This window comes from Populus trichocarpa, chromosome 17 (genome assembly GCF_000002775.5).
Source record: "Populus trichocarpa isolate Nisqually-1 chromosome 17, P.trichocarpa_v4.1, whole genome shotgun sequence".
Lineage (NCBI taxonomy): Eukaryota > Viridiplantae > Streptophyta > Magnoliopsida > Malpighiales > Salicaceae > Populus > Populus trichocarpa.
In genome coordinates this window covers 1761451-1780269 of record NC_037301.2, presented here as the reverse complement: position 1 = coordinate 1780269, position 18819 = coordinate 1761451, and the positions used below count along the sequence as shown (strand labels likewise).

The 18819-nt window shown below is 32.9% G+C and overlaps 1 protein-coding gene across 7 annotated transcripts; it reads right to left on the bottom strand.

Annotated features, from left to right (window-relative positions):
- Positions 1-5170: 5170 nt before the first annotated feature.
- Positions 5171-16508, bottom strand: LOC18108704 (flowering time control protein FPA). 7 transcript variants are annotated; one of them, XM_024588456.2, is made up of 7 exons: positions 16126-16507; positions 13665-13910; positions 13296-13370; positions 12046-12962; positions 10530-11511; positions 10108-10393; positions 5171-5542 (listed from the first exon to the last, which is right to left on the bottom strand). In XM_024588456.2, the coding sequence occupies exons 1-6, from the start codon at positions 16429-16431 to the stop codon at positions 10124-10126; spliced, it is 2796 nt and encodes a 931-aa protein (XP_024444224.1). In that variant the 5' UTR covers positions 16432-16507; the 3' UTR covers positions 5171-5542; positions 10108-10123. The 7 variants fall into 7 exon arrangements, with proteins under 7 accessions (XP_024444224.1, XP_024444228.1, XP_024444227.1 ...); XM_024588460.2 differs by lacking the exon at positions 16126-16507 and adding an exon at positions 14696-14914; XM_052448352.1 differs by having other exon boundaries at positions 5461-5944; positions 16126-16508.
- Positions 16509-18819: the final 2311 nt, after the last annotated feature.

Genomic DNA, 18819 nt, shown 5'->3' with positions numbered 1-18819 from the left:
TGATTTATATGATGAAATTCAGTTTAGTCATTGATTTATAATATTTTTCACTTTAGTCTTTTATTTTTTTAAATACGATTTGACCATGAATTTTGAGAAAACTGCAATTTGGTCCCTGGTTGTAAAAGACAATTTTTAAGATGTTTTCCAGCAAGAAATTTAGACTTATTAATGTTGGATTATTAAGATTTAATTAATTTTATTTGCATTTCAAATTGATTCAATATTGGGTTTGTATATTTTTTAGTGAAGGATGAATTGAGTTAATTACACACCATGTGTTTGATAAATTATGTGAATGTTTATAAATTAATTTGTGATATGTTGGACCATTTTTTGTGTGTTTTGAAAGATTTGATATGTATAATTGGTGTTAGAAATTATGTAAATTATATGTGATAATGATGAATTAAGTATGTAATTGTGATTAGAATCATTGTAAATTATTTTATGATATGTGGAACCATTGTAGATGTGTTTTGGAAGATTATATGTGTGTATGTGTGTGTGTGGAATTAATACTAGAATTTGTGTTCTAAATTTATATAAATCATATGATATGTGATAAATTTAATGTATAATTTTCATTGTAAATTGATTTATGATGTGTGGGATTATTATGGTTATGTTTTGGAAGATTTGGTATATATATTTCTGATGTAAAAAGTGGTTTAAATTAATTATACATTATTTGTTTGATAAATTGTGGGAATGATTATAAATTGATTTTGATGAAAAGAAAATAACTATGATATTTTAGGGAAATTGTGTATGTGTCATCTTTATGTAAGAAATGATTTGAATTGATTGTATTTGAAGTCTTTGGTGATGATCGTGTAAAGTGAGATATTTAATAGAGAAAAATTTTAAAAGATGACAAAAGTTTACTTGGCTAAAATTATGAATATGGTAAAGGGAAGGATTAGCTTGAACATGGTATCATGGACTATGTCGAACTTGGCTTGAATTGTTGTGTGGAATTCATCAATGAAAAAATTAAGTCATCTGAAAATTGAAAAGCATCAATGAAAAATTGAGACATTAAAAATCATCAAAGAAAAATAGAGGCGTTCAGACATTTAATGCTAGTGTAAAAAGATGCTAATGTAGATAAATTGAAATTTTATATAAAAAAACAAAGTATATCCATCAATTCGTTTACGAAGGTATTCGATTATGTAAATTAGTGAACGTGATGAATTGACTAAAAATGTTTGAATATTGATTCGGAATGTTATATTGAAATGTAATAAAAGTGTTCGGAGTGAGACTTGACTTCTCAGGAGTATGTATTCCAGGATTTTCAAAGTAATAGATTGACCCTCCCTTGCTTTTTTAATTATTTATACATGCTTTTATAATTGTTAGAATTGCAATAGTAATTAAATTGTATAGTGCATTACTGTTGTTATTGTTAATGGAATGTGTACGCCTTCGAGGTAGAAATTGGTATGCAATTTTATTTAATCTCATAAGCGATAATGTGTAGTACATTATGAGATGTGATTTACTGCAACAATAACGAAAGAAAAAAACCCTTGCATATATGATTTATTACTAATTGAGACAATGGAAATCGCGTGTAATTCATATTACAATGCCACAATGGAAATTAATGTCGATATATATATGAGTTGTGAAATGATATTATCAATATAATTTGAATATATTCATGAAGTGGAAAAAGTTTTTAAATAACCTCGATGTAAAAAGGAACATTGTATAAAAGTGTTTGAATGAAACCAATCAATTTTAAAATTATAAGAAATAAATCATATAGTGACGAGTTAAACTAAATTATGAATGAAACAGTTACCATAATGCAAATATGATAAGGTGATGAATAAAATGATGGGAAATTTTTTTTATCGGAGAACAATGAAAAATGTTAAAAATTGATATAAGATCAATGTTTTTAAAGAAAAAATTATGAAATTGGTTTTGATCATATAATTATTAAACGTTAGTAATTGGGATGATGCAAATATATAATATGATTTATTTTGTGATTTTATATATCTCACAAATAAATTCCTTTGAGGACATCCATTTATTGGGGTCACTAAGCTACTCAGTATTATACATAAAAAATATTTGTATTTTTAGAAAAAAAAACTTATAAATAGTTAATGTGGATGAAAATTTTAACAACAATGGTAATAAATTGTGTACATTTATAAAACTGTTGAAAGATTATTGAAACTTTTCTTATAAATATAAATAAAAAAATTACCCGACTCGATCATTAAAATTAAGTAAAAACACACAAGAAAGTACATGACATTACATTTTATATTAATAAATTAAAATTATTCAAAAACATATTTTTTTAATAATAATCACCATCCTCATTTTTTTTCCTCCCAACCTAACCACCCAAACCTCACAAATCATTCTTTTCTTAATTAATTCATTCAAAAATATTTACAGATCATTTATATATTTTTTAAATTAGCCTGAGATGCTCCAGGAAGCGCACTTATTGAGAGGGACAACCATAAACCCCGAACAGAACTAGTCTCATCTTTTAAAAAGGTATAAGAATATCCGGATAAGAATTAAAAAAAAAATTAGCCTGGTATGCAGTTAAGTTTGGAGAATTCCTTGTCATTCGAAAGGAGAATGAAATCCTAAGTTTCTTTGTCAATTATGTTTTTATAGAAAAATGAGGTTTTTTAAATTCATTTTTTTTATTTTAGATTAGAACAATAAATATATTTTTTCCTGTAAAAGGAATAATAAATAAACCTAAAATATGTATTTCTCACTTCTTAGACGGTAAATTCTAAAAAGGATGATGCCTTTCTTGATTTTTTTTAAAACTAATTAAGATGTGTTTCATTCTCTAAGAGCATGTATATATCATTAAACTCGGGACTCAATGCACCTTGGCTTGGTGTGGGTGTAAAAAAAAAAAAAGGAGCAATATATTGTTGATGTGTTTTTACTTCATCAAAATCTAATTGATTTTAAAAAAAAATTAAAACAACATTATTATAATTTTTTTAAAAAACAATTACTTAGATTAACTCATCTAACCCGTAGGATCATGTGTTTTTTTTTTCTAGTTAAATTTCCTATTAAAAAGAAAATAACACATCTAGCTCCTTTTAACATTGTGCACAAATCTTACAAGATTTTGTACTAATAAAGATTTCCAACTTTCCTTCAAAATCATCTATCATGATACATCTAAAAAAATAATAAATAAAAGCTAATCATAGATGATATAGTTTGGAGTGATCGAACTATTTGATTACACATTTTAAAACTGTTTGTTTTTGCATTTCAAAAATATTTTAAAAAAAATAATTTTTTTTTTATATTTTCTTGCTTTAAATTAACATTTTTTGATATTTTCATATCATTTTAATGTGCTGATATAAAAAAATAAAAAATTAAAATAAACGTTATGCTAATGTAACTCCGAGTAAAAAATATTTTAAAAAACAATTATTATTAAACCCCTGGACAACTATATAGTATATGAAGTGCCAAAGTTGCTGGTACAAGCTGATGTGAGCACCTCCCATTTGTTCCTAGATGGTCATACATTGCAGGCTCGTCGGAAAACCTATATTTGGCCTTGTTTCCCGTCTTCAACCATTTCCCAGCCATCTTCTCCTCTGGCCCAAACGTGTCATTTGCAGGGATGCCTGACTTGCCGATCCATCCAGCAAGATCCCATGATAGCAAAAACCCCATTCCTGACATGAAATCCTCAAAGGGACTCGTGCTGATTAATAGATGAGGGCAGGCAGATGAAGTGAAGACGTGGGAGGTGAAATACATGGTTTGCTCAATCATGTTTCGGCTGGCAGCCCAGTATTCGAGGAGCTATTGTTCTTGAAGTCATGCTTTCCTCGTTAGAAGAAAGTAATTATCAAGAGCTATCTTAATATGTGTGCTCCCTTTAAGGGTTGCTGTAATATTGCCAATGTTATGAATAAATATGACAATTACCACAGTAAAAATAAAATATTTTTAGAATAATATTATTTGAAAAAGATTTAATGAAATAGTATGTTTTTACCTTGTTGTATTTCAGAATAATAATATTTAGTAAATGTCGTGTTTTTGAAACGTGACAGGATAAATATATAATTATCTGACTCAACTAGTTGGTTGGTTAGTAATGATTAGTGAAAAAAACAACCTCCGAAAACTTTTGTAAATATTTGAGTCCGATCCAACAATCATATAAAACATAATAGCTATTTTGATTTGTTTTTTTGGTAAGACTTGACCAAACCTCTTTTTGGACCTAAACATGTTTCATTGGTCCATAAATCATGGTTTTTATATGAAACGGTTGACTGGTTTCAGTAATTATTATAAATTAGTTGACTAGTTGAGTAAGATAATTGAATTTTCACCTTATCGCCCTTCTAAAACAAGAGAAGATATTTCACAAAAAAAAAAATTTGAAACGTATTCCATCAATGTTTTATGTTTCCTGCGCTAATTTGACAGAGAAAAAAACCCAATGTTCTATTGATTTTTAGATGTTTGATTCAATTTAATGTTTTGTATTCAAAATTAATTATACTGCTGCTGGGGAAAGCAGTTGAGAGCCTCGGTTATTTTACTTGGCAGGTAGGTAAAAAATGATCTTGCCTAATAATTTGACCTTTAAGTTGGGGATGATCATTTTTTATTCGATTTAGTTTTTATTAGAAAAAAATAACCAAATCATTTTTTTATTTTAAAAAAATAAAACCGGTTCAAACCGACCAGTTTCGATTCGGTTTTTTAGGACAAAAACCGGTTCAAACCGGTTTGGCTCGGTTTTGACTCGATTTTTTTGACATGGCTCGGTTTTTTCTGGTTTTTTTTTTGTTTCAGTTCGGTTTGATTTTTCAGTTTCAAGCTTATAAAACCAAAACCAAACCGGCCAGTTTTTTCAAAATTTTAATCAGTTTAATCTGTTTTTTTTTTCACGGTTCAATTTTTTTAGTTATTTTTTTCCTAGTTTTCTCGATTTAATTATTTTTTTGATTTTTTTACCTACCCTTACTTTAAGTGTTCTTAGCAATTATTAGATCTGATCCGAGATAGGATCCAAACATCAATTTTAAAATAATATTGTTTTGAGTAAAAGTTTTATAATAAAAAATATTCTTTAAAATTAACTCAATAAATCTCATGAAGTTTCACCAAATCAATCAAATAACGTAATAATAACTCGAATTTAGTTAAATTAATGTTCAAATCGATTCAAAATAAAACCTGAACTAAATTTGGCTAATAGTATACCAGTACGAGTTTGGAAAGAGAGAGAGCGGGCATCAGCTAGAAGAAATCAAATCATTGAAAGAAAGGAGGAAAAAAAAAATCTGATGGCATCATGTTGAGAGAGGGGGACAAAACCCATTTACATTCCTGAATTGACTACAAACAAAGTCAACCCAACCCAATCCAAACACTAGACAGCTTTGATCTTGCACTTCCTCCTTGATATTTACAGGCAGAATAGCCAATCCTAGAGGTAGATTCTGTACGGATGGATGCCACTTTGAGAGGAAAACGGGGCTCCACTCACCTACACAACACAAAAACGAAATCCTCATCAGGTGCTGAAAGACGCCCATCACTACCATTTCTCACTTCCAGTCACAGGCACAGGCACATAAGCCACAGGCATGGAAATATGCTCCTCCTTTATATGCTTAGCATTTGTTTCCTACTTAATTATATGATAATAGCTCATTTAACAAACAGGAAAAGTACCAAATTCTTCTGGTATAGGAGGCTATCAGCCAGATCTCACCCCAAATTCATAGCGATCCTTTACTCTGCTCGCGCAGAAAATGACACCATATGAAGGAGCATCAAGTGCAACTGCTAGAAGGCACCTCCAGCAATTGCCATCACTGCCATAATTGCGGGTCCGGATAGTTTTGATCGAAACTACTATATGAATTGACCAACGTAGACTGCCTCGCTTTGATGAGATTGAAGATTTAGCATGTCTGGTAGTTTTTATAGTTGCAAGTAGAAAAATATAAATTTTAAAAAACCTATAAAATTATAGCTTTTTCTTGATCAAGATTTCAAGAAACTATAATGGACAAAACACCGCACCAAACCACATCACAAAAACAAATGGAGCCTTAGTCGAGATACACGAAAATCGATATGCGAACCGCAAAACCAACTGAAAATAACTAGGAACGAGCATGTTGATATTTGCTGGGAGCTGAAATTGGATTCTCATTACTACCATTCTACTATGATATGATTGTTCAAAATATACAGGTTAGAACTATAGCCAAAGCCTGTTTGCTAAAACAAATCATTAATAGAAAGTGGAATATTAACCTCTAATTGCACTCGATTCTGAGAAATTTGCTAAAACAGAACGCTAGACAGATGATTGACAATGTTCGTTGTCATCGTTACAATATCTGAAGTGCCCTGATTGCCTTTCGGAATAAACACAAAGCGGTAACAGTCCTCAAAAGCTGTTTGCAACCAAAGATATTAAGGTTTTGCCTCTCCTTACATTCCTCTCTCACACGCACGAGAGATAAAGGAAGAACTGGATACTTGGAAATACCCAGTGAACTAGAATGACTGCTAGCTAATTGGGTTGAGGGCAGGAAGATTTCCAATGACAGCTGATGAAATTGAGTCCTCGTAAAGAATGTCCAAAAACCAAGAAGGATTTTAGCAGCTTCCAGGCTGTTGCATTTATGTTCCTGTCCAAGAGCCAAGGGATGGTCTTGATTCTTGAAATAGTGGGGATCTAATAAAATCTATAACAATCTCAATTAAAGATGAACACGGATCAATACAGACATTTCTTGCAAAATCTGTCGCTTATCCCTTTTTTATTGTACATACGAGGTTCTAAAGAAGTTTGCTCTCCACTGTTCTGAGTTCATTTCATAAGCTAAAGCAGAATCGAATACTTAACAAGCTCTACCTAAATGTTTTTCTTTACATTAGAAAACCCTAAACTAATTAGTTTATGTTAGACTGAATCTTGAATCAAAAACAAGAAAAGTGTAGTGAAAAGAAAAGGGCTGATTCATCTTTAGTTAAGCTTTGTATCAAATGTATATACTTTAGAGGGCAAATGATCTCCAGTCACTGACAATAATTCAGTTTTGTCTCTTTGCATATTTGGGGAGGGAAACTTTTGAAATACTAATAACTCTAATTTTGTCATGCGAAACCAGTAGAAACAATTTTCCAATTAACAGCTCTATAAATTAATTTAAGTGGGACAGATCCAACATTTGCAGACCTAACAAAATTGACCCAATATGCATTCCCATCGTGATTAATTCATTTATCTATCACAAACTCAGTAGTGTTCTTTAATGCTCGGAGTTGACTCTAATAGTAGTAGTAAGATTACCAATACAGAATATCTAACCGAAATGGAACATAACTGTGGAGCGTGAGTTTTCATTTTTGATGCCTGCTGTGACACTTATTCAAAGACCTTACATTTACCTAGGTAATTTATGCAGTTCCTTATCCTTGAAACCATACAAGTTTCTACAACACGAACATGAACTAAGTTCCTCCGCGTGTGGCATTTTGTAGCAAATGGTTCATTTGAATGGATGCACTAGGTTCCAATTCTGTCAATGTCTGATGTAGAGGACGATAAGGTTCATCCAACTCAGTTTGCATGGGCAAACAGTTAAAAAATAAGTGTAAATGCCTATTTAAAGGTGAAAATGAGCTCCAATATATCAACTCTCATCATTTTTTATATCTATAAAAACTTCTAGGGCATACGTTATTGAGTGTATTGATTTCAAGGGCCTTTTAACAAAATTAAGACTCATTTTAGGAAACAACCTTGGGAGACCATATTTCAGGAAATTCAATAGTAGATGTCTTAAATATTTATGTAAAACCAACTCTTACAAAGTACAATTACATCTCATGGTTGCAATTAAGCAAATCCAACCTAAATTTTGGTAACATATATGAAAAGTCCATGAAAAAGAAAGAGCTACACGGTCACAGAGAAATATAAGCTTAGATAATAGAAATGCAAACAAAAAGGGGGGCATATGACCATAAAATATAAGCATATAAAAAGAAACATGCATTTAAAACAACGAAAGCATAGCCATCTGTTCAGGCATTCAACATTAAGCATCAACAAACAAACGAATACATCTTATCAGCAAGAGAAAAAACTTGATAGCAGTAAAGATGAACAATGATACACCACATAATATAATACCATAATTGGTCATGCAATGCAAAGAAAAAAAGATTATACGACAGGTTTGATAGAAATAAAAATGACATGCATGTCAACATTGAAATTTGAATGCATCAGGATTCAATGACCAACAGAATTTAAAGCATCAAAAGCATGAAGATATGTTACAGTGCGCAGAAACTGCAAAGCACCAAAAGAGCAGAGTTGATTGTCATGTTCCATAGGCTAAAAGGCGCAATCCTAAGCAAAAAGGCCATCCAAAAAAATAGAATTCTTGGACTCGACCTCTTTAAACAGCTGCCCATTCAGTTAATCTCATAATAAAAAGTATTGTTCCTAATTTCATTATCAATGCCACTGATTGCGAAGTGAACGTTATAACCCTCTACCAATATCACCCTCATTTTGCTGCATTATCATTTCCAAGGCATGGTTCAAAATAGAATAACCAATCTGCTGTCATCATTGCTGCTAAGTTACAAGCAAACCTTCTGTCCATAAACTGCAGACATGACCCACAAATGACTAGGAGATAAAAACACCCCTTCCACCTCAAATCCGCATGCATTACAGCATGTAGTTGATTTTATATGGCTTTCCAAATCCTATGTCTAAGCTTAAAATTCAGTCCCATCAAATTTAACCTTAAATCTATTAAGTGCCTGATTTAATGCTGCATCAAGCACTAACAGATTGCCTTTAAGAAAAAATGATGCTTGCTCTTCAAACTATGATACATTTAGAAGATCGTAATGGAATGTGATTGCACTGTAGTGGAGAGAGGAATATGTTCCTCTCTATTAAATTGCATTCATTATTTGGTACCAAACATTACCTTGAAGACAAGAATAAATTCTCTTTTTTTTTTTTCCTTTGGCTGTTACAATCATCTTACAACGCTCACTAGAGTAGAGAGGCAATTTTCTGATTAGAATATAAAAATGAAATGAAACATGTCTACAAATCCCCAAAACTTAAAAAACTACTTCTACCAAGAGAAAACCAGTTTCAAGGTTATTTTAACCATTGAAAACAAGCTGAAAGCCATTGAAAATCAGCTTCAATGTTAGTTTAAGCAAATAAAACAAGCTGAAAACCAATATCCCAGAAGAGATGATTATTGAATTACCAGATAAAAAACAATTACAGGTACAGACCAAAACCAACCGATTCGACTTAAAACATACCACTGTTCCTTGAAAATAACAGTCTTGAATAAAACACTGTTGAAGCATAGTCAGCTCTCTAAGTGCCAAACTACAGCATATGATGCCAGCAATCATCTTCAGAAGACTATCTTCCATATCAAATCCCTTCTATCATTATTACAAAAATAACTCCAAAAAACTAGTTCTAACTTGATCTAAAATCGTCCATTTCTTCCTGAATGAAATCCCTTGTATCATCAATATCAAATAGAACTCCAATAATTAAGTCCCAACCCAATCTAAGTAAGTCATCTCTTCCTGGGCACCTTACAGCAACTCAAGCTCTTCCAAACAGCCATGACAATTCTATTTCCCAACATCTAATGTTACCATCTTAAATGTAATGTACAAGACTACAAGTACGTCGATGAATTTACTCATTTGCACATCGATGTTTTGTATATCAGAGCAGACCCTCTATCAAATAACAATCATAGCAGATCTTGCATTCAAATGCTAATCTATCTAAAAAGGTTTTCAATAGATATGGGCAATTAAATTAAGGGGGAAAAAATACATGAAACACCACAGTGTTCACTTTACTAGAGAAGATGCTGTACTAAACCTGTGAGTTAAGATCATAGACAAATAACAAACACATTTAATCACTTGAACATTCAAACCACACTTACAGCCGCAATATCACTTTATTCTAAAAGGACTTAACAATTGAGTAAATAAAAAAGTCATAGCAGGAATAATTACCTTGATGAGAGCAAACTCATTGCTGATTTCCAGATCCGTGTGCAGCTGGGTTGGTAGCAGTCTTCTGCTGCTGCTGCTGCTGCTGTATCTGGAGCAGGAGGTTGGCTGCAAACTGCAGAGTTGACTGATAGCGCTGATTCTTGTCAGCCTCAACCTCTGAGGTGCCCTGCCCAGATCCAGAAAGAGCAGGTTGGAATTGCTGCACTTGATTGGGGAGCTCCCAGTTCCCTCTGTCTGCAGATGGTGGGATCCCTGATTGGGTCTGAGAATAATTCGCTCCCTGAACCTGAAAACAAGGTATCAGTATGATTAGGTTTCTGAATAATTGAAGGGCTACATGGCTCCAGAACATCTGTTCCATGGACTACCCCATGGCCCTTCTGAGTAGCATGAGGGACTTTGAGCAGATTTTTCTGGCTGACCTGTGGAGACAAAGCAAATTGTCCACTTTGAGAAGGCATAGAAAAATTAGTCAATGGTCTGGATGAAGTTACACTCTGATGCGATAGGCTGGCAGTAGAATCTTGGATCTGACTGTTGCTAGGGACCACAGTTGCTGAATGGCTATATGTGTTGGGGACAGATGGGTAAGGCTGGAACTGAGACTGAACCTGAACCTGAGAATTGAACTGGTTCCCCATTTGTAAATGACTTGCATTTCCAGAAACTTGATTATCATGCTTCCATCCCTGAGAGGAAATTCCTCTGTCAGGTGCAACTGAAGAAAATTGTGGCCTGACAATAGAAGAGCCCAATGCTGGTTGATTACTTTCTGAACTAGATGACTGCTTATTGGTGGGCAAAAAAGTTGCAAGAGTAGCAATAAGCTCAGGTGTCAAAACTCCCGCAGTGGATGGTCCTGCACTAAGATTTGGCGCATATTCTTGGGGAACTGGTGGCACTGCAATGGACTCTGTTGTCGAAGGATAAAATGATTTGGGAGGAAGCTTAGAATCCTCATGCAAAAACCTGTTATGATGGATTGGCATTCCTCGCTCCTCCCCCTGACGGAGCTGATTGTAGTCAGCTTCTGGTGGTGGAATCTGATTGTCTGTATACTGAGAAAAATGGATGGGCTGAGGCAATTGTTCCTGAATTGATGTGTTGCTAGGGACCTGCTGTGGCAACTTGAGAACTACACCATACAATCGTTCAGGTCCTGCAACTTTCAACACATTCTTTAAGAAATCGGATGGGGGCACAAGAAATAGAGTGGTCCCGTCATCAAACTTTGCTACACCAGCCCGATTCTTTAAACCCAAATAACGCAGAAATTCTGTATAGGAAGCAAAATCTTCTTCACTATCCGGCAAGAAGAAGACAATGTCAAACCCAATTGCCTCAGCATAGTGTTTAGCCAGCATATCCAGCCCTGTTCTTGCTGAGCAATTTATGACATGAGGTCTGCAAAGTAGGAAGATCACATGTTAGGATGTGAAAAGGAGGTTATTGCTGAAGTGCTTGATGGAAAAGGTGAAATGCTAGTGAGAACGGAGCCATTATTGAGTGACATCATCCATTGAAAGCTAAGTTTGAAGCCAGAGGAGCAGAATTGGAATTTATCAGGAAGGAGTTGGTCAAGAATGTTGCATGTCAAAGAGTTAGCTAAAGAATATTTATGATGCAAAATGACGTTTCAGCAGCAAACAACAGCAGGAGATTTAATGGTGATAGAAAAAAGGCATTATGAGCAACTTTATGCAAATAATTAAGGTGAGGAGACTTTGTAAATTTCAAGGAAATTTGGCAAGCCAACCCAGCCATGTGTCTCAGCTTCTACAACGAACAGAAACAAATAATTCTGTAGGGTGAAACTATTCCATGTAAGAACGCATGTGCTATAGGTAAACAAAATTACATACAGGCTACAACATTTAAATGGTTGCGATGTGCAAAATGCACAGACAAAAAAGTGCTAAGAGCAAATTTCATACTCACATCTCTGATTCTATCCCTTTCCCTACTGGGACACAACGGGCATGGCATACAGGCGTTCCACCCTTGGCCACAATCCCACGCCATATGAAATCATTATCAAAATGACCCTTAAACCTACCACCAACTGGACTAAGACTGCTATTCCCCTGGAGACTTGGATATGCACCTCTAGGACCTAGCCCATATGATTTGTCCAACCCCAGATCACGATCATCCATCTTTCTAGCTGGAAAAGAATCATCATCAATAGATGGTGCAGCATCAATCCTTGATCGCTTGGCCTCCCTAGGAAACTGGCTGGGATCAAGCACATCCCAACCACTAGAAACCGACCTCATGGATGGCCTAATACCAGAAGCAGGAGAAGGAAGGATCCCAGATGCAGGATCTCGAGTGCTATGTGATGGAGCTAAATCGTTAAACTCTCCACCTTGAAGTAAAGTGTCAAAAACACCTTGAGGACCAAAAGGCCGTACTGGCAGGTTAGGTCTGTGAATGCCACTAGGTGGAAATGGACTGCCGAAATTTCCTGGCCCCCCAGGTTGATCGAACATGACATCCATGGGTGTGAAAGGATGTTCATTAAACATCTCTGGCCGTGGACCTTTAACTCCAGGATAAAAACTAGAGTATTCTTTCCCAGGTGCCAGCCCACTACTTGAGAACATAATTGTGATACGAGGATCATTGAAAAGCCGCCCTTGCAGGCCTTCTTTAGCACGCCGGGCTTCATCAACACTCCTAAATTCCACAAATGAATAATGCCTTGAAGGAAAGCTTTTGATTCTCTCAATCTCACCAAAAAGAATCATGGCATTATGTAGCATTTGTTCATCAATCCGCACAGAAGGAGGATAGCCTACCCACAAAATATTACTGGGTTGACCGTCCTTCCGTCCTCCCAAAGACTGAGGTAGCTGCAACATGAAAAATGAAAATTCAAAATATAATCCATATGGACAGACTACTATCAAACAAAATTTGGCTCAACTAAGCCAATTTAAACATTACTAGCCAACTAAAAATCTTTTCAAATATCATTACATGAAGCCCAAGTTTCTCCCAAAAAATCATTGAACAGGTCTAGGCTTAACTGCTTTAGTTTGCAGTATAAGTTTCTTAAGGTTGCGAAATGAGTAAAAGGGTATACAACCAGCAGACATATAATAACTTAACATGCATGATTAAGGAAATGAGAAATGAGAGAGTTTGCAGTTGTATTAGAGTTAAGGTTGTTCATGATTTACCACCTGAGGTCGTCTAACTCCATAATGTGTTGCTGAAAACTGATCCTCTCTTGAATCAAGAAAGTCGGGTAACTGTTCCTGGAGACGGTAAAGAAAATATCAGCTATGTTTATACAAATGAATAAAAGGGAAAAATAAAAAAAAACTAAAGCATATTGAATCCATTTGAAAAAAAGCAATCAGTATATGAATTAAAGTGATGGGTGTCATAGGAGGGCAGGCACATTTAATACTTTGCTGGAATCAGTTTAAACACAAATCATTCAGAATTTTCAACAAACTCTAGTTTGTTTATATAATGGAAGCTCTATCAGTGAAGATTGCCCTCAGCACAAACATATGTATATACACGTCCGAAAGATATCAACTTACTCTTCTTGTGGATTGTGATCGAAGGAAATCCACACGAATCTGATCACCACCAATTTTCTTTCCATTCATGTTTTTCATCGCTTCAAAAGCATCTTCCAGTTTCAAATACTCAACATATGCAATCTTTCGATCTCTAAGAAACTTAAAATCCTCGATTTTACCAAACTTAAGAAACTCTTCTTCCAGCCGTTCCTCAGAAACTGATGAGCTTATTCCACCCACCCACAGATACTTGCTAGGTTTGGCCTGGAAAAGAGAGGGAGGGTTAAGAAAAGAAAAGGAAGAAGCTCAAGTGACACATGTTCTCGTGGGAAAAAAGATGTTGCCGGTATTACCACTTTCTGAATAGTTAAAACATAGAAAATGCATCAATAACAACTAAGAAGAAGAGAAAAATATCGATAAATCATGAATTCTACAGATCTATGAAAGGGCAACCTTAGCATTGAACAACTTGTTTATAGCACTTACAATTTTAATATTTTCAAGTACTATCACAAAAATAACTTCATACTGACCATCTTGTCAAATTTCCATTATAAGAGTACTACAGAAAACAGTCAGATTCTAGAAAACTTGCCACCGTCCAATCACTGAGTTAAAACATTAGCATAATAAAAAAATCACTATTAATATCAACAAGGATAGTCCTTTGGTAAGAAAAGGTAATGTTATATTTCTTTCTACAAGTTTTTCAGGTTGATAGCCATGAAACATACGAAGGCTTTCAGACAAAGTAACTCCATTTTCTTTCCTTTTTCCTAGCCATAATGAATGAAGACTATGATCTTTAAAAGACGATCTACCATATACATGCTTTAACATTATGAATCGCTTAGTAATTGTCTTTGAACTTCCTCCAATATGAAGTCATATTGAATAGTTCGCTTTTGGAAGTTTTATCACCCATAAACCAAATTTCTCATTGGAATATTTTGAAGGCTTAGATGGTATAGTATCCATCATGCAAAGCAATTGATTATACAATTTAGCTAATAATCCTAAACTATTCACGAGGTCAAATTGTATACCTTGTCAAATTCCAGAGATAAACTATATCCGATCTTTACTTTCTTTGCTTGTTAGGACTTATCTTCTTACTCGTACAGTTAAAACTCTTGCATGTACCCAGGTGACTACATTTCAGAGTAAACTTGATATTTAGGTTAAGGATCTAAATGGGGCTTTCCCTAGGCATCCAATATTCAGCAGCCTGCGATTTTGGTTATCCATCTTTCCTGAATTGGCAGAAATGATGACTAGTCGCTCCCACCCACCCACCCACCAGTCGACACACGATTATGACCTGAAGGGCGTATGTAAAGTGATAATATTACTTTATGCACGTCTTGGAATGGCAAATTCACGTTTGGAGGTTTGATTAGTTTCCAGGAAATTGTCCCTTTTCTTTAACCTTCCTCTTGATTATTTTAGTATACTCAATAATCGTGGTAAAGCTCTATCATCTAACTAGCAACGCAAAATATTTATCATGTGAAGGAAGAAAAAACCGCAGACCCTATTGGGATTTGAGTATTAGGAAGCTTGTGCGCAGAAATATATTTGACAAATAATTGGCTATCTCATAGTAATTTCACGAAATCCATTGAATTGAATTGACCGACTGACTATTGGATTTAGATTGGCAGCCATTGACACCACCGTCAATTATGAATTGACATTCATTGACGAATCCAATGGTTAGGAAAGAGAATTGGGCAACAGAGAATTCATTTTCCTTCTCTATTTCTTGGTTACGGAGAAATATAATGGGAAGTAGATGATTATTGGAATGGGATACGATTTTTTTCCAGCAAGAAGACGAGGGAGTACAACTCCGTGGATATGAAATTATTGTTTGAATGCATCGGAAATCGGCTGCGAGTACAACTTGATATGCCTAATAATGAAATACGAGATGATTTTCCATTGGAATATCAATGTAGAAATTGAAAATCTAACCCCAGAATGGTTTGAGAAAATGATTTGAATGTCTTTTCAAAAAAATATACATATATGTTTTATTCCTTTTAACTCCTTTGTCAAATGTTATTGCCCAATTTAAAAAAAATAAAGTTTTTTTAATTTCAAATTAACCAAAATTTCCTCTCCAAATCACTTAAAAACCCAATCTTAATTGAGTGTTTCGATTTCAATTTTGATAAAAAAAAAAAATAAAAGGCTCGCACGTTGAATCAAAACGCCCAAATTCGCAAATCCTCTCTATTTATATTATAATTTTAAAAGGATTAATTTTTTTACGATCGGGGAAGGAAAAGGGGGTTTTTTTGTGGTTAACTCTGTTATCATCATCACCACACAGACGCAAATAAATAATATTACACAACAAATCAATCATCAAATTCAACCCAAAATCCACAAACCCATCATTAGTAAAACCCAAAATCAAATCAAAATTATGAAAAATGATGATAGTAATAAGATGAAAAGAACAACAAACCGGTCTAGCAAACTCGATTTTAATCTGATTTCCACGAAGAGAGCTCCCTTGCAAGGCATCTTTAGCTTGTTTAGCATCTTCAACATGTTTAAAGTACACAAACGCATAACTTCTTGCTGAATACGTCGTTACACTATCAAGCGCACCGAATTGCGCAAACAACTCCATTAGATCTGAATCTGCTACTTCTCTCGATATATTCCCTACCCATAGATTGTTCGATTCTTTGACTTCCGCTGAATTCTGTTGGTCTGTCTCTGATTTTAGCGTTCCTGCCTTGTTTGATTTCAATGGCGGCGGCGCCATTAGAGAGTTTGTTAGAAAATTAGGGTTTTGACGATTTTGAATAAAATTAATTTGGGGAATTTTTTTAAAGAAGGGAAGCTGATGATGACGGGTGGCTCTTATTTATAGGAGGCGTGAGGTTGGGAAACGGTTTGTCGTTTTGGGGTTTGTTGTTGGGTTAAATAGTGAATAATTTCATGAGTTTTTTTTATATATATATTTTAAGGGTAATAAGATGTATTTTTTTCTATTTTTTATTTTCGTTTGGGAGTGTGTTAGTTTTTTATTTTAAATTATTTTTAAAAGTATATTTATTTTAAAAAATATTAAATTAATATTTTTTCTAGAGTTTTTTAACTATTCTAATGATGTTAAAAATAAAAAATATTATTTTTATATATATTTAAATAAAAAATACTTTTAAAACACACTCGCGATACTAAACATGTCAAATATTAATTTATCATTCTAGTTGAAACTTTAAGATTATATTTTAGTAAGAAAAAAGTACGAGTTACTTAATGTTATTCTCAAGAATAAAAAGTTAAGAAAAACAATTTTTAAAATGTGAGTTATTGGATCATTTAAAAGAAAAAAATAGTAAGTCTTTCTAAATTTTTTTTTTTACTTGGGTATCCTCATACTTTTTCTAAAGACTGAGACTAGTCTCGTTCGAGATTTATAACTGTCCCTCCCAACAAGTGTGTTTTTTTAAAATCAAATTTGTGTTCTCACTCTTGCATGGATATAACGGTGTCTTAACCGCTAAACCAACACTTTGTTGATCAAGTCGACTTATATTTATTTTTAAAGAATTTTCTCATATTTATAATTTGTGTTTTTATTTTGTAATGATTTTGGTAAAAAATAGGATTGGTGAACAACAATGTCCAAATTTGTAAAGTGCTTTTAACACATTGTTTTCTATAATATTACAATGGGCTGGTATTGTTTTTCTGAAAGATTTCCTTTTATTAACTTTATTTAAAAGCAATCTAGTATTAGATCTTGTTCATATAGCCAAAGTATCTAGAGGAATACTTTTGCTAGAACACTACTAAATTCCACAACCAAATAAATTATGATAATTAATTTTTATAATTTGTTTGGCAAACATAGCTAGCCCGTGTAGTTGTTAAAAATTTAATTTATTTATTTATTTATTTTTATTTTTGATTTTTTTTTGATATGTTGATATTGAAAATATTTTTTTTAAAATAAATTATTTTAATATATTTTAAAATAATAAAATATTTTTAAAAATAACCGGCAAAACCAAATAATCTCTTTAATCTTGTCGAAGACAAACACAAGGTTCAAATAACCTTTTGAGAATTCACACTCGAAAAGTTTAAAAATAAATAAAAGATCATATATTGTAAGGATAAAAATATGGTATATATTTTTTATTAACAAGCAAAGACATACGAAGACAACTAATGAGAATTTACTCTCCATTGCCTAATATGAAATGTAAATTATAATTCAAAGTGATATAGTTTAATTGATAAAATTCTAGATTTATTCTCTAGACGTCATTAATTTGAATCTCACAAATCTTAGAGTTATTGGAGACTTACATGGTCATTAATTTCAGGATCCGTGGAATTAGTCGAGGTGCACGCAAACTGACTCAAACATCCACGTTAATTAAAAAAAATATATGTTTTCTATTTTTTTAAATTTTTTTTTGAATTTAGAGTTCATTTAAACAAACTGTTACTTCTGCTTTTTAGGTTAGAAAGCATCATTTTACATGCTTTTCAATCCAAATGATATAAATAGAAGCTTACACGATCTATATTCATTATTTTTATCAAAATTTCATATTTTTATTAAAAAAAAATTTCTTTTTATTAACCTAATTGAATTTAGACTGAATTTAACCAAGTTAACTAAATCACTAAAAACCCAATCAGATCACATAATTTTTATTAAATCAATGTTTTTTTAGTTTAACTTAAAACCAATTTAAGTTAAGTTATACATCACAAGCTTTTCAAATCAATATATTTATATATTTCTCTAGTTCAATTTAAAATTAATTTAAATTCAACTTAAAATTAATTTAAGTTTCATATCACGGGTTTTTCAGATCAACACTTCATGCAGGGAGCAAAATTTCAAGAGTGATAAAAAAGAGATCGAAAGGGAAACAAGACATGAAAAAAAGCTTGATTCGAGTAGAAGTGTAGAACATAATTCATTAGTCAAGATCAGAGCCAATAGAGTTGTATGCAAATCTATCTATGATCATATCTGAACATTTTTTTTCTATTATTTCACGGGTGTTACAGCAGTATTATCAGCAAGTTGTATTTCCTCTCGAAATTAATAAAAGAATGATTTTGATTTGTTGATATTAAAAATAAATAAAAAAATTATTTTAATATATTTTTAAATAAAAAA